The 16,237-nt window shown below is 43.3% G+C and overlaps 1 protein-coding gene across 1 annotated transcript; it reads left to right on the forward strand.

The window, feature by feature from the left end:
• Positions 1-498: 498 nt before the first annotated feature.
• Positions 499-7,933, forward strand: RFXAP (regulatory factor X associated protein). Its single transcript, XM_050915135.1, has 3 exons — positions 499-1,272; positions 3,990-4,097; positions 6,446-7,933. The coding sequence occupies exons 1-3, from the start codon at positions 499-501 to the stop codon at positions 6,554-6,556; spliced, it is 993 nt and encodes a 330-aa protein (XP_050771092.1). The 3' UTR covers positions 6,557-7,933.
• The last annotated feature ends 8,304 nt before the right edge of the window (positions 7,934-16,237 follow it).

The following is a 16,237-nucleotide window of genomic DNA, read 5'->3' on the forward strand; positions in this document are numbered from 1 at the left end:
CGATACCCAAATGAAGGAAAGAAAGGGCAAGGAGCAGCAAGCTGAAAGCTACAAGGGCAATAGCAGGGTGGAGGCAATAAAAAGGCTAAGTGGGAGAGGAAGCCAAACTGCACCCCTGTCCCCGCTCTCCAGCTGACAGTGGCTGGAAAGCAAGGACACAAGCACAGCCCAGGGATGGTGCTTGTGAAGATCAGTGGCAGGACAATTTGGGTCAGGACAGCCATCACGGGACTGCAGCAGGACAGGGGGCTGAGCAGGCTGACAGGGCCAAACCACACTGGTGGCTGTGACACAGCCACAAGGGGGTTCTTTGCACTTGGGAAGATGCAAGGGCTTCATGCTAGTGGTGCTGGCATACCCTCAAGGCAAAGTCCCAGAGACCTGCCCAGGAGGCTCCACCGCCATTAAGGGGCCTCCGGCCCTTCTCCTTCCCCTCAGCGCTGCCAAGCACGTGACCCCGCCTCCCGCGCCTCGCACCTGGGCACGCTCAGCCCGCGCATGGGCACTCGCCCCGCCTTGCGACCGGCAAGATGGCGCCCGCGGCCTCCCCTCCGGCCGGCCGCCAGGGCGCGTGCGCGGCCTCTGGGCACATGCGCGGTGAGGGCGGCGTGGCGGCGCCTGCGCGCTGTGGTGCGGCGCGGGGTGGGGGGGGGCGGGACGCGGGCTCAGGCGCCGCGCGCCGCGGGCGCGGCGGGCTCGGTTACCGGCGCCCTGCGGGCCAGCCCCGCCGCCGCTCCCTCCTCCTCCGCCTCCTCCTCCGCCTCCTCCTCCTCCTCGCCGCCGCAGCTGGCGCTGCTCGTGATGCAGCCGTGCGGCGGCGAGGAGGCGGCGGCGGCGGCGGGGGGGGTGGCGGCGGGGGGGGTGCTGCCGCTCCCGGGCGCCGACCCGCCGCTGCCGCCCTCCGGTAGCGGCGGCCTCATGTTATTCTACGAGCTGGGGGGCCCCGGCGACGGCGAGGTCGAGGCGGGGGAGGACGCCGAGGCGGCGGGCGGCGAGAGTACGGCCAGCCCGGAGGAGCTGGAGGAGGAGGAGGCGACGGCGGCGGCTTCGAGCGGCGAAACGGCGGCGGCGGCGGCGGCGGGCGGCGGCTGCAAGAGCTGCACCTACCAGGGCTGCAGCGAGACCACCACGCAGGTGGTGAAGCAGCGCAAGCCCTGGATGTGCAAGCGCCACCGCAACAAGATTTACAAGGACAAGTACAAGCGCAAGAAGAGCGACCAGGCCCTGGGGGGCGGCGGGGCGGCCGCCGCGGGGGGCGGCCCGCGGGCCGAGGTGAGGCACCGGGGGGGTCAGTGGTGGTGGTGGTGGTGGTGGTGTGGGCCTCAGCTGGGGCCTCGTCGGGTGGTGAAGTCGGCGGGCGGCCCGGCTGCCGTGTGGTCCCCTGGGAGCAGGGGCTTCCCGTGGGAAATCGGTTTCTGTCAGACAGAACGGGACCTTTCTGTCCACAGGAAAGGGCAGAAATCTAGGGCAGGCCTGGAACTCGCTCTTCCTCTGGTGCCAGAGCAGACCCCGTTTCTTTTTTCTTCTCTGATATAGATTGTAGCAACTTAGAACTATATCAGAAGATTCCAGGGAAAAAAATCGTGCTAAAAGATGCTTCGCTGTGCGGCGTGTGTTTATTTCACAGGAGGAAAGATGAAAGTATAGATCTAAGAGAGATGTCAGTCTTCTTGCCCAGTTGGTACTGAAATGTGGCGTTTTAAAGTCACAAAGGCCATTGGGTATCAGATTATGTTGTATATACAAGTCAGTTGTGTAGGTTCTTCAAGATACTTGTTGATTTTTTTAATATTAAATGGCAGTTAAATACTTAGACCACTAATAGTTCGTACTTACTTTCATAAACTTATGTGTATTGTTTAGATGGGGAAATATTGTCAGGGGGAGAACTGATGCTAAGATTCAACTTTTTAGATAGTTTTTTTCCTGCAGTTTGTGACTCAGCCAGGATAACACAGTTTCTGATGCTTGTGCTGAGTTAGCGTTTAAGATCTTGTGTTTAGATGAGCTAGAAACAGGGAAATGTTCTTACTTTTGAAGATGCTGGCTAGTTTGTGCTTGAAGAGACAAGTATAAAATAGTGGTTGCCAGGAAAAAAAAATCTTACCTGGCACTCCTGCTAAAAGCAACCCTTTTTTGTGAGCACAGCTGTCTCTGGAGTTGTGTGACTGGGAACTGATCTAACTGGAAACAAACCATCAAAAAACTTTTCCTTTTTCTGTTTTTCTTTATATAAATGTAACAGTAACCATACTGGGTATCGCACCAAAGAATCTCATTTGGTCTAGCTGTAAAAGCTGCCATGAAGCAGGTGTATTAGAAAAAGGCAAGTGTATGTGATGCTGCTAGGGAATGTTCTCCCAGGTTCTTTCTCTTTCGGCTCAAAGGACTTGCTGAGATAGGTGTGGGTTTTCTGATGTATTTTGTAACTCTAAGTGATGTCTGTTCCGTGTGCTTTTTGGGGTTTTTGTTGGACCCTTGTAAACTCTCAGCATCCATTACATTCTGATAGTTTCTTCAGGTCTGCTACCTGGTTTGAATGATCTCCTTGTTTTTGAACCTGGCCGCTGTTAACTTAATTTGCCAGTTAGCGTTTACATTAGAAGATATAGTGAAAAACTAATTCCTGTTCAGTTTGTGACACTTACTTGGTAGGCTTGCCTCTAAGTTGTTTCCTTCCCGCAGTGAAAAGGCATAGTATGCTTGTTTCCAAGTAAAAAGTTATGTCCTTTTATCATCCTTGTTGCCATTCTGTTAACATTCTCTAGTTCTAGTAGCTACTTCTCTTTTAGATGAGAGAACAGAAACTGCACACAGTATTCAAGATGTGCGTGAATTCTAGATGTATATACCGGCATGATTTCCCCTCTTCTCTCTTCCTTTCCTAATAATTCATCATGTTCAGTTCATGATGTATCTACGCAAATACTTGTGCTAGTTCAGAAAAGGGGACAGTATGGGAGAAGGGTAAAATTGGTGCATTTCATGTAGTGATGGGTTAAGACTTTTTGATCTGTAACATGAAATAGTGATTATTGCATGTTGGAAGAGAGTGGGCTTGCTTCTCCTAGTTTCTGCAAGTGCAGGTTGCTTTGAATGTTGTGAAATTAAGGCCTGAACTTGCAGAAGAAAGCAGGATATTTAGTGCTAAACTTAGCGTGCTTTTTTTGCAGCGGTGTCTATCAAGGCCCAACAAGATACTGTTGTCTTGTGGGGTCAGAGTTAGATTCCTAAGAGAAGTTTCATTTTTCACTTCTGTGGACAGGATTGAAGTGAAAGATACTGGGATACTTTGTTGTTGTTGTTCTTGCTTGAACCCTTTCAGGTAAATGGAAGTGTCAGTAAGTTGTGAATTTAATACACATAGGATTCAACATTGGTTGAAATTTTCCAAACCATTAATATTTTCTCTACAGCAGATTGTAGAGCCATTTTGTTTAGAAGACAGTCTAATTCATATGACTGGTGATTGTACAAGGAACAGAATAAACTTACAAAGAAAAAAACATGTAGATTTTACTGTCTCTTGCCTGTGGCTTTGACAAATTTGTAATAGTATTCTGAAGTATGTTTTGTTTTGCTATTAAAAGTATTATTGTCATTCCTACCCAATTGCAAATGTTAAATATCATTCACTTCCACAAGCTGGAGATTGAGCTGTTGTAAATTACTTCATTTTTAAAAAAATGCAATCAAATAAATTCAAGCCATTAACTAGCCACAGTAACCTGGTTAGTTTTGCAGTTTAGAAGACTAACTCAGCTGCATTGCTTCACTGTGACTGATGAAATAGTGAAAATAACATGGAAAGAAGAGGCCAACTCTTGAATAGATATGTTTCCATTCTTGTGCTGTTACTTACCTCTGCAAATTAATGAGGCAAACATTCTTTACTCTTGGGACTTTTCTGTGGTGAAAAGTAAATGTGTCGTCATATCAGGGTTTATAGTCTCACTTCTCTGTTGTTTTTTATTTTCTTTCCTGTGCAGGATAGTGTTGAAGGTTCAGTTTCTGTTACAAAACAGAGAACAGGATCCATTGGAGATCGCCCAGCAAGACCTACTCTTTTAGAACAAGTATTGAATAAAAAGAGGCTGGTAAGTTTTGTTTTGTTAGACATTTTGAACTCAAATAAATAAACGCAGTGTAACAGTGTTTAACTGTCACCCTTGTGAAAGATGAAAATCAGTTTAATGATCGTACACTACCTGTGCATATTTATTTTCTTGAATTCTTTCTCAATAATAGCACCTATTTAATGTTTATGTCTAAAACTCAGACGAGTATCTGTAGCTCTTCAGTTTTTACAAGAAAAAAAGTAATGAACTATGGAGTTTATTTTTCACATTATCTGTTGTTCTTCATGCTCTGCTTACTGAATTGTTGCCCCCTTTCCTGGCTGTTTCTATTCATGTGGCTTTTAATTACATTTGAAAGGTATCTTATTAATGAAACATTATTTTTTCTAGAAATATAGCAATCAGAAGCTCTTTAAATAGGTGTTGAGAGCTTTTGCACAGTTATGTCAAGACTCTTCAAAAATTGAGGTTTCCTTGCAGTATTCTGGTAAAGTGAGATTCAGATTCTCCTTGATCTGATTCTTGCTTCTCTCTCTCTGCTCTGTCTCGATTTCTCTCATTCAGCACTATTTCTTCTTGAATTTCTTCTTTTTTTTGTGCGTATCTGCACAACACAAGGCCTGAGGGTTATGTGGTGACCCACAAAGATCTCTCATGGCCTGTTGCATCCAGGGCTGTTCTATACCTCATGTTCCTGCACGTGAAAGTTACTGCATGTCACTGGTGGCTGCCTGCAAGTTTATCACTTAGAAGTGCCAAGTCCTTTGTGCTTGCTCATAACTTTCTTGCGTGTGGTTAATCTCTGTGAAGAGAGGCTTTGTGGTGGCCCATGTGTGCCTGGATGTGCAGCTTGCGCTGGATAAAGATGTAGAAAGCAGAGGCAAGGGGCTGAGAAGCAGCAAGTTGTGGATGGAGAGCCCGAAGCACCTTAATGTCATAAAACAGCAGCAGATAAAGAACTACACACTGCAGAACTACCCTGTGCAGTGCAGTAACTTGATAAAGGTAATGTACAGTAAGGAAAAGGTGGCTGCGCATCTGTTCAGTGAGCCTGTTTGTTATTAGTAACTGCTTTCAGTGGCTGATTCACTAATCTTACCTGTTCAGTGCTGCTGTAGGTGTGAGTTACATGCAGAATGGTTGTTTTCAATTCTAATCTCTGCAGAATTGCCCCTAATAGCATAAAGTTCTAGACCCTGCCCTGGAGCTGGTCCTTTTGAATGTAAATCTGGATTACAGAGTTGCAGTACCTCTTTGGTTGCATCAGTGAAGTGACCATGCATAATGAGCAAGCAGTCTAGGGAATTAATTCAGCTGAAAAATAACCTTTTTCCTGCGTTAATTTTTGGAAGGATCCATTCCCAACCTGATTTGCCATTTGACCTTACAAACACTTGTGCTGCCACCGTGCAGGAATGAGAGTGAACAACCAGAGCTGGATCACAGACTGCAACTGTCCAGGCCAGGAGCCAGATGCAAATAGTTTTAGATACTTTTGTCTTTTGACTGAAGGCAGAGGGGTTTTTTAACTCATTCCTTGTGGCTGGACTGCTGTTTTGAAATGTTGGGAAATTATTGAACACTAAGTGAATAAGGAATCATAGAGTATCTTGAGTTGGAAGGGACCCATAAGAATCATTGAGTCCAACTCCCTGCTCCTTGCAGGACTACCAAAAACGAAACCATGTGACTAAGAGCATCGTCCAGACATTTGAACTCTGACAGGCACATGAGCTGTGCTGTAGAATTATAGTGTTTTATTTATTTAGTATAGTATTTTTGAGCTATCTGCAGTGGGAAATGTAGAAATTGGCTGAAAACTGAAGCACAATTGAAAAGTGCTTTGTTTTCAATATGTCAGTAGACTACTCCTGTTTGCTATCTTTATGTTTTTTGCAATATTGTATATTCTTTACGTTCTGAGTCTGCTTTCAGGATGTGTACCTAATGCTGCTTCTGGTTACCTGCTGATGTCCTGAAACAGTTTCTAGATGTTTTTTGTGAGCATGTTTTGTAATTCTTTGGCATTTAATTGAACTCTCGTTTATATGGGTGTACTGGTTTTAGCTGGGATACAGTGAATTTTCTTCACAGTAGCTTGTATGGGGCTATGTGTTGGGTTTGTGGTGAAAACAGTGTTGATAACACAGTGATGTTTTAGTTATTGCTGAGCAGTGCTTCATCCCACTGGGGCTGGGGGAGTGAGCAAGAGACTCTGTGATGCTTAGTCGCCTGCCCAAGTTAAACAACAACAATGGGTAATGTGCAAGTTGACTTAATGGAAATAATTGTAATATAAATATAATCACTATGGTAGCTATTTAACATACGTGAGTTCTTTAAAGTCTGCTTTCTCTTTCTTGCAGTCCCTACTCAGAAGTCCAGAAGTAGTACAGTTTCTACAGAAACAACAGCAACTGTTAAGTCAGCAGGCTCTGGAACAAAGGCAGCAACAGTTTCAAGGAGCACCTGGGTGATCAGAACAGATCAATGACCTGCAGATGAGTCTGGTGCTGAAGGAGGAATAGGAAGTATATTTTATATAAATACAAAGAATCTCAGTGTTTAAAGGAAAACTAAAGTTGCTGCTGTTACATTTTTTTACTTGTTTCTTGTTTGCACTTTTGAGGTTTTGAGCTGCTTGGGTGTCTGCAAACTTGTGAGCAAATCTGGAGGAGTCTGTTTTTTGATTCTTTTTAAAACTTCATTTTAATGTTTAATTATTTCTTTATATTAGTAATGTTTAGCTGTATACCCTTTTCCTACCAAAGTCTTCCACTAAATTAGCATTTTTCTATATAAGGATTTACTGTTAAACAAGTCACTCTTTGATGACAATCATTGAAGGATGTCAGTTACTTTCTATGGAAGTTGTGAAATAAAGTCCTGAATTGGAGCCAGTCCAGTGGCATGACCTAACAGCAGTTGCTCAGGGATATGAGAAACGTATGTCCAGTAGAATCTTGCACTACAGGCAAAGACAGCATGCCATCAAGAAGTCGATCCAGTGGCTCGGAAAAGTACACATCAGGTGATCCTCCTGCTATACATTCATTATCTGCAAGTTGAGTAGGTTTGAAATGCTTCATTGTCTGTGCAAAGCATGTAAAATAATTTGTGTTTAAAAGTTCCAAAAGAGATAAATGGCAAAAAGCTTTAGAGAAGAATTAGGTGGCACATATGCAACTGAGAGTTGGACCTTGTTTTGTGGAGTTATTTGTAAGGGCCAACCTCTTATACGTGAAATACAACTTAATTACAGGTGAGAATATCACTCATTTTTAAGTAACTAAAATTTTAAAGCTTTTAACTCCTAATAGCAAATGCATCCAAAAACTAAAATGTAATTGTGCATTTTTTCCTTTATGTAGTCTTTTTCTTCTAAAAAAAAAAAGTATAGTTAAAATTCTTTTATTAAGACAACTGATATCTCATCAGCTCTAGTGCTACACTTTCCAGGTTTTCAGCCAATTCAGATGAACTTGCAATTGATTGGGTTAAGAATCCAAACACTATATTATGTAAGTGTTGAATCCCATGTTTTGTTTTTAAAACAAAGTTTTGTATTAACCTCCATTCAGAAATGTGGTTTATCTGAATTGTGTAGGTGCTTATTAAAGTACTACTTTGATATTGCAGCAGTTTGATCCACTAAATAATATCTCTTCAGGAGTATTTGTTAGTCTTATGAATTTTTACAAGCTGTGCTTTGTGTATGTATAGAACTTGTTCAGTAGGGATTTATTGTATTTAGCATTGTGCAAGTTGTTCTTTAAAAAAGAAATTGAAAAACTTTGTATTAACAGTTCTGGACCAATAAGTGTTTGAATAAAATCTTTGTTTTTCTTTAAAAAACAAAACCAAAGCCTGTTCTTTTTTGTTCTGTTAAATTTGTATGTTGGTTTTTTTCGATACTAAAATGGCTAGCTCTGACTAGGTGGCATCAAAACTTTTGTGTTCCAAGGCTATTGTTATAGAAAGTTATTTTAGCTCGAAGTAAAATCAGATTACTCTTTTCAGTGTGTCAGAATATATGTGAAAACATAATGGGCTGAAACTGTAGAATCAAGTATTTGCCTTTGTTTTAAATAGTCAGCTTATGAAAGCATTTAGGTGAACAGATCTGATTAAACTTTTTAAAAAACAAACAAACCCTCACGGTAGAAAAGGGGCACAGGGAGTGTTTGTTAAGACAGTGCTGAATGAGTTGGTTACCTCAAAACAAATGAAACTTGCTGAAGATGTGCATAGAGATGTTCAGCGCAGCGCAGCTCACCTATCCTGTATTTCTGGTGGTCTGTGACGCCAGTGCCTCGCAGGCTGGTGCAGATATCGGGAGATGTGCTGGTAACGGGGCTGTCCTGTTTGGGCAGAGTGTCGGATGGGATCCCCAAGCCGTGTGTGAACCCAGCAGTGTCCGCGTGGCTCCAAGACCATTATGTCTTCTACTGCCTTGCTTCTGTTATTGCAGAATAAAATCTGAATTTTAGGAAGATTAAAACCTGACTTCTGTAACAGTACGTTCTTACTATACCTCTCTTTTTCCTTGAGCAGTTCAAGACCTGCACAGCTGCAAGTCAGTCTGGTCACAGTCTGGTCACTAATGTCAGTCTGGCCCACAGCTAGGGCTCCTGTCATAGGGCAGTGTCACTGCTCATTAACTGCCTGTTGGATCAGGGCTGCCCCCTTCAAAAGTAAGCTGAACCATCCTCGTGAATCTTCAAATCTACCACAGGACAGTGAGGGATGCATATACTTTATAACATGCAGATTTTATGCTGTATTACTTTTCAGTCCATTTTATAGTGTCTAGCATCCCATTCTGCTGGAAGTATTGCTTTATCCCATTACTCACTGAAATCACTGATTCCTCTTGCCTAAGACTGACTTGTATGAATAAAGGCTTTCTAAATGCTCTGGTTCCCAAAGTCACTGGCGATCAGACTGGGACCTACAGCTTTCCAGGGCCAATCTCCTTCAAAGAGGAAAATGGGAGACGACAAGGAAAAGCTCTTAAATCAGAAATATCTTTATTAACAGTAAAACACAAGACGTGAATAATCCCTTTTACAATAGAATAATTCCAGCCAAAGAAAATGGAGTGTGTTAAAAAATGTATTGTTCAGACATCAGACTAAATATGTTGACTTCAGAATGCCTCAAATCAAATGCAGCAGGAGGAATGCTTGTGAAAATGTCCACTTGATTAGCAGTTGTTACATCTTTCTTGATATGACAGGGCATGGGATAGAGTACTCTGGGGCTGACTGGAGGACTCTGAGCTGCCCTGACCTCTCAGGCTCCTGAGTATGTCTGAGATTTTTCATTCTCAAGAGGCAAGAGTCCAAGCAATGTTCTTTATACAGCGATCTACACTGTTTTACAGAATATCACTAACTGTGAATAATACTTTCTTCTGGATGGTGCAGATGTTTTGCTTTGATGGAAAAGAGTGGGCAGAATTGTTCATCGACAGAAGTTACGCTATTAAATCTATGTATGATTTATGATGCTTTTCTGCATCGGACTGATAGCTCGTACTTAACACAAAAAACCCCACACCTTGCTTGAATCCACCATTTTGGCCCCTTGACTGCATAGAACTTTGCAACCTTACGGCTTCGTTGATCCACATAAAAAGGCCTGTTTCTTCACTTTCTTGTCTCACTTAGCCCCATTTATATCACAGAGGCGATACTGAAATGAGGGATTAAATTGCTAACACTGACTTACCTGCAGAAAGTATGCTGTGGTACGTTTAACTTGTACTTAAAAAGTATAAATAATTAAAAACTCCAATTGCTTGAGTAAGCGAAGAAAATTTATCTGAGTATGCATTATCTCTGCTCATCATTATGTTTGTTCCCTTGCTCTCTTGTTTGCAAAGCTTCTCATGGACATAACTGTGAATTAACAAGATTTAACACACACTTTAGCATCAAAAAACCACTTTGAAAGATGATGGTGCTTGCTACTGTGAAAGTGCAATGGGTCAGACTTTACAAAGTTTTTTCTAGCTTTTCTTTGCTGATGAGGTCTGTATTTAAAATTATTAACTGGTTGGTCTATTTCTTCCTATGCTATTCATATGCAATATTATTTGAATACTAACACAGAATATAAAATAGCAGCATCCATGGATAATAAAAACACTATGAGTGAAGATCTAAAAACTGTTCACAATTAGCTGCAAATGTTCACATTGGCTATCATGGAAGAGTAGCTGACTCTGGAGGACGTAGTGGTTATGTCTACCTTGCATAAGAGACATGGCCTGCAAATTAGATTCCGTTATCTGTACAGGCACCAAGTTTGCAAGCATGGCCCAGGTGCAAGTGGAGGTGTCCTCTTGGTAGGACTCTCATACGCCTCACCTCCCTGGCAGGAAAGTGTGGCATCAATATGGCAATATAATGTAAGGCACGCCTGGGCAAGCTGTTTGGAAAGCCCTGGGGTGAACAGGTAACAGGATTCTGGCTGCTCCTGGCCACTCTGGAGCTTCCTGTGAGTAGATGAAAGGTACAAACCAAAGGCTGGGTTTTGTGCTGGTGCACAATATGCAGAAGTGTCTGTCTGCACTAGAGACACAAAGCGATTTCTCTCTGCTGAACAAAGACTAAATGCCCACTCAGGCTTTCTGTACCTTGCAGAAAGGTACTCCCAGAGCTGCCATTAGGAAGAAGCCCTGTTTCAGTGACTGCAATGAAGCCTCTAGGTTGAGAGGCTTTTTATTCACAGATCTAAAGTCTCACATAATCTCTCTCCCCGCTGCAAGAGGGGACCGACTCTATCATCAGGCTCTTTTTTGATGGTGACCCAACCTCTTAGTTGCTCTCAGGGAAGCACACTTGTCCACTCTTAGTTCCTGTTATAAATGTGATTTCATAGTCAGGAGTCCCTGTGAAGGCTCCTGCTGATTCCATCTTCCTTTGGGCACTGCAATTTCCCACCTATGCATGAAGTGAGTTGCTTTATTGCAATTCCCTGGTAGACGCTCCATATAATGTGTGTCTTTCAGTCGTGCAGCTTCTGTTCAGACTGCAGTTTTCTTTGAGGACCACACACTGGATGTGCTTATAGAGTCCTTGAATAGTTGCCCCAAAGCTCAATTCCTCATTAGTCCTGCAGCGAGGCAGAGGGTAATCTTGCAAGTGCAGTTCCCAGATGCAACCAGAGCCTACTGCCTGGATCACAGGGGACACCATTTACCCCAGCATATCTAATGGCTTAATCAGGAGGCTGGCACACTCAGCTGGGCTGTGTGTATAGGAAGCACCAGATCAAGGATAGTGGTACTCCAAGCTGCTCCTAAAACAGGTCTTGATGATTAGTTTAGATGTGAATGTAAAAAGCTCTAGTGAACACAATGGCTGCCCCAGCACGTACTGCCTTGATACCTCCAGAGATGACCACTGAGCATATCAGTTCATATGCTCCCTCCTCCCCAGTCCCTTCATCCTCTTAGTGCATCTCTGGCTACTGAAACCAACCATGAACTCTTAGTCCTCTATAAAAATCTTCTCAGCCCCTTCAGTGGGGTTTCCACTCACCCAGAAGGGCTCGAGTTCGGATGTTCAAACGACAGCCTGCTCTCCAGGCTTCTCCAGAGCAAGCAGCTCTCGCCTTTGGCTTGGAGAGCACGTGGGACATGTTACGTTCAGTACATTTCTGATGATATAAATCTATATTCTGGGCAGCACTTCTCAACTTTGAAAAATGGTATTTAATTACTCTACCCTATGATTCATTGATCTTTCTTTATCGTGTTTGGTTTTGGTTTTACTAAATTAGGTTATGAGGAGCCAGGGGGAGAGGTGAATAGTACAGAGGATGTAATGTCTTTCCTGTGCTGAGCACCATGTAGTGCTCAAGTATTCCTGAAAGCTATAGCTGTGCCAGAGAAGTCTCTAATGATGAGCCAAGAAAATTGGCCTTATACTTGAGACCCCTTCAAAGTTACTAAATTCGATCAAGCTTCTTTATAAATCGTTTCCATCCAGCCAAGAAGCAGCCTCTGCCTGAGCTGCCTCTGTACATCCAGCTGTTTGTGCAACTCCTCAGTCGCTGGTGAGACTTTCTGATTCGTAGAACTTATAGGCAAAGGTGAGTGTTGTAAGCAGGGAAGAACAAGGGCAGATATTAGATAAAGCTACAGTCACAAAAGCCTGAGTTGTGTGGTGGAAATGATGTTTACAGTGAGAGATGTTTGCAGTGTTGATTTCATGCTGAGGGAACGTTAATACCTCATAACTCTGTCCTGCACTGAACTCATGCAGAAATAGCTGAGGATAAACATGCTTCATCCTGAAACTGTCTCTACTAACAGAGAGCTCCTGCCTGTGGCAACCACTTATCATTGACTCTGCACAGACCCACAGAATAATGTAAATTGGAAGGGATCTCTGCAAGGCATCAAGTCTGACACCCTGCTCAAGGCAAGGACCACTCGGAGAAGGCTGCTCAGGGCAGTGAAAGTCTTGACACAGTACCTGCTGGAGACATGGAAGGCATTTCCTTGACTCCAGTTGATGTTACTTGGGGCCACAGTTCCCCTTCGTGTTGCTGATACATTATCCTTCAGACTGAGCGCAGCAAAACATGAAATTCTCATGAGGAGTAAAGACGCTTGTGGCATAGCCTCTGATGGGGAGGCAAAGCACGTGCTGCACTTCTGAATGCTACAGCCATTGCTATATGGTACCTGATCAGCTGCTACAGTGCAAGGTTATGGGACTGAACCATCAGAGCAGCAGTGCCACTGAATGGCTCCAAGCAGTCAGTGTGCTGGATTTGCTTCCATCACCTCTGGATGCAAATGGCACATTAATACTGGTGCTGCTGAAGAACTGGCAGCAATTAAGCAGTCTTCTTCTCTTGACCACCTAATAGGAAAACAAGTGGTCTACGTACCATGATGAATGTGCTTTATGCCTCTGCCTGATCAGACTCCTGCTGATGCATGGTACTTCTCCACAGAAACTTTCAAGAGGGTTTGAACTGTTGATGGCTCAAAAAACATTTTAAAAAATCTGCCTTTGACTAAGTAGTCTCCCTGTAAGTGGTTTTAAATCTCTCAGGAAGCCTATCTCCAAAGCTTGAGTATTAATGAGTACATTTAAAGGCTTTAAATTGACTACAGGTTGATAGGTTCATGAAGACCTTTCAGCAGAAAATATCTCCTTCCAAAATGGGGAGACATTAGAGTGAGATACAAAGTAACACTGCTGTAAATTATGAGAAACCTGAATTTTTAACTGAGCTCAATTCACATATACTAGAGAAGCCTGTAAGAGAGACTTTGTTCAAAAAGAAAAGGAAATAAATGCTTTATTAGCCTTACTTTTTATCACTGTATCTGGGCAGGGGTCATCTTCCTATTTACTTGTTTGCCTCATCCACTGTTACCACTTCTCCCCTGTGACGTGAGCTCTCCCCTTCTCTTGGGAAGGAGCTGTCAGCTGCTGTGTGTTTGCACAGCTTCTCATACAGTGGATTAAGCCCCTAGAAGCCACCAAATTAGGAAATAGTTCACACAGTGATACCAGCCTTCCCAAAGGCTAACAATGCTGAGATGGCTGTTGGCTTTGATTGCCCAGAATCAGGTGCTTCGATCCAGCTTTCAGCAAACAGTTAAATTTGCTGAAATTCATCTCATCCTAATGCAGATATTTTAAATAGGCCAGAAGAATCATGCTCCAGAAATGCCTCTTTACTTACTAGTAAGGGAATATTAAGGTGACTACCTTTAATGAGATGCATGTGTGGACCGCATTGAAGCCAAATCCTATTTGTATGAGGATTACTATAAAAGTAGATGTACAGGAAAGGAAAAACTGCTCTGAATTTACCAACTTCCATTTAAACAACACAAACACTTACTGAGCAAGCATCATTACTAGGCTGGGAAAGCCATCACATCTTCCCTAGGGCCCACCTCACCTACTTTTGGATATGTCCAATGTAGCAGTTCACATTTGAGCTAGTGACCCTGAGTTCCCCTTATACTCAATGGGAAGACATAAGCATGCTCAGAGCACAGTGTATTTCACCTACTTGAAATACCTGCCTTATGATGAAACGAATGATGCCCCAGAAGAACCTGCTTCTCTTCACTGGCCATCCAATTTTCCTGTGCAGCATTGGCAGGAAACTGGGTTCTGGAGCTGCCCAAGAGCAGTTGCGCCTCAGAACGTCCTCCTTTGCTCTCTGCGAGGAAGATGACAATGCTGGGAATGTCTAAAAGCAAACCCTAGGCTTCTCTCTATATTAGGAGTGGAGGAGGTTTCAGCCTAAAAGGCAAGGAATAATCTAGGATAAAGGACAGAGCTAGATCCTGGATGGGAGAGGCGATTTCCTCTGTCCTTAGCTGCTAAGAAAGCAAAGGTATGAGCAACATGAAAAGCACAGAGAAATTACTGGAGAAAGGGTGCAATAAACATGCTAAAAACCATGTTACCAGTACCTCGGTACGGTGACACTGATGACAGAGGGAGCTGAGGAAAATGTCTTTTTCCAAACTGATCTCTCTCAAGTCAGCTAAACAGTAAATGGCACACCTGGAATTCCTGTGTAACATTATTATTGGATTTCATTGCTGCAGAAGACTGTAAAGCTTTTTCTATCCCATAGTGACAATGCTGATGTCAAATGGTGACAGAATAGGGTTCTTCGCATTTACAAATTTCCTATACAACTTGCTGTTACTGCTCAAACTTAATAATTTATCCTCCTGTGCCCTACAGATTCTGCAGGCAGCTGAAGAGGCATTCAAATGAAGTAACTCTGCTAGTTTACTGATTCTTCCACTCTGTTCATAATTACCACCCCGTAACAGGTATTACATATCATCTAAAACACATGGAAAGTCTTTCCAGTGAATGCAATTTCCTTTGCATATGTGATGTAGCTGAAAATTTCAGGCATCCTCTTCTAATTATGTAGTAAAATGTGTAGCACCAGATATTGTGTGAGAAGAAAAGAAACATTCTGTAAAACATCTTTTTTTTTTCCTCAGGATACTTCTGGTGTGTTCTAAGGAGGAATGAGATTGGAGAATTTATCACTCTTTCTGACCTTTAAATCAAAACAATTTTCAGTGGACTGTTATGCCTGGAAAGAAATAATCCTCTACTCTTTCAGCAAGGTAATGGGGACCATCAAAATGTAGTAAGAGATTCACCTGCCTCCTCAGAAAAGGTTACCAAGTGAACAGCATTTTGTAAGGTTGGCACTGTGGATGAGAGTATGGGCAACAGGATTCCCTGCTTACAGAAGGACCACAGACAAGGAGCTTTTAAAAAAGATTCCGCACATAGATTCACTCTTCACTTGTTCGTGGCTTACACTGCCTCACCATCCTCTGCAGGCAAGGCAAAAGCACTGCAGATGATGAAGCCTGTATCTAAGATGAGAAACCGTCCATGGGGGATGTACGAAGTGACTGGCAGGGAAGCCCTCTCTATCAAACCCGAGCGTTGCAGTCAGATCCTGAGGACTGGCCCAGCACAGGGGATGGACGTGGCTGACTCCCACCTCCTCACTGCATCCTGTGAGCATGGGGCTTCCCAGTACAGAGACTATCCCAAGACGAATGATAAAGTAATTATTCGGTTCTTCAATGCACACTTCATTTCCCTTTTCTGAATCACAGTTCAAGTCCCTTTTAGACGTACCCTTGATATCAGCACAGTAGTCTAACTACAGACAGTCCTAACTTTAAAACAAACTACATCAATACTGTATAATGGATAGGATTCAGTTTACATGCCGGATACATATGCAAGTATGTATGTACTTTGCAAAAAAGCACTGGAAGTTAATTAGTTTTTAAACTTATAGGCATATATTTCAAAATTCCTTTTTTTTTTTTCCTTAGGAGCTTGTTGCTTTTCAGTGCAGCAGTACCGTACACTACTGTGTTAACAGTATCAGACTACTCGGATGTGTCCAGAATGCTCTGATAAGGCTCCAGTGCTGAATGCGACCCGAGGGCTCTCTCCTCCTTCCAAATCCTAGGGGAGACAGGGGTGCCTCAGCTCCTCAGAGGATCTGTTGTCCCATCGTGCTATGCAGCAGGGAGGCAGACTGGAATTGCAGTTTAGTCCTTCAGTTCACTGGATAAAAGTCATCTCTATGCATAAGTCCTGTGCACCACCTAA

Source organism: Gymnogyps californianus, chromosome 1 (genome assembly GCF_018139145.2).
Source record: "Gymnogyps californianus isolate 813 chromosome 1, ASM1813914v2, whole genome shotgun sequence".
Classification (NCBI taxonomy): domain Eukaryota; kingdom Metazoa; phylum Chordata; class Aves; order Accipitriformes; family Cathartidae; genus Gymnogyps; species Gymnogyps californianus.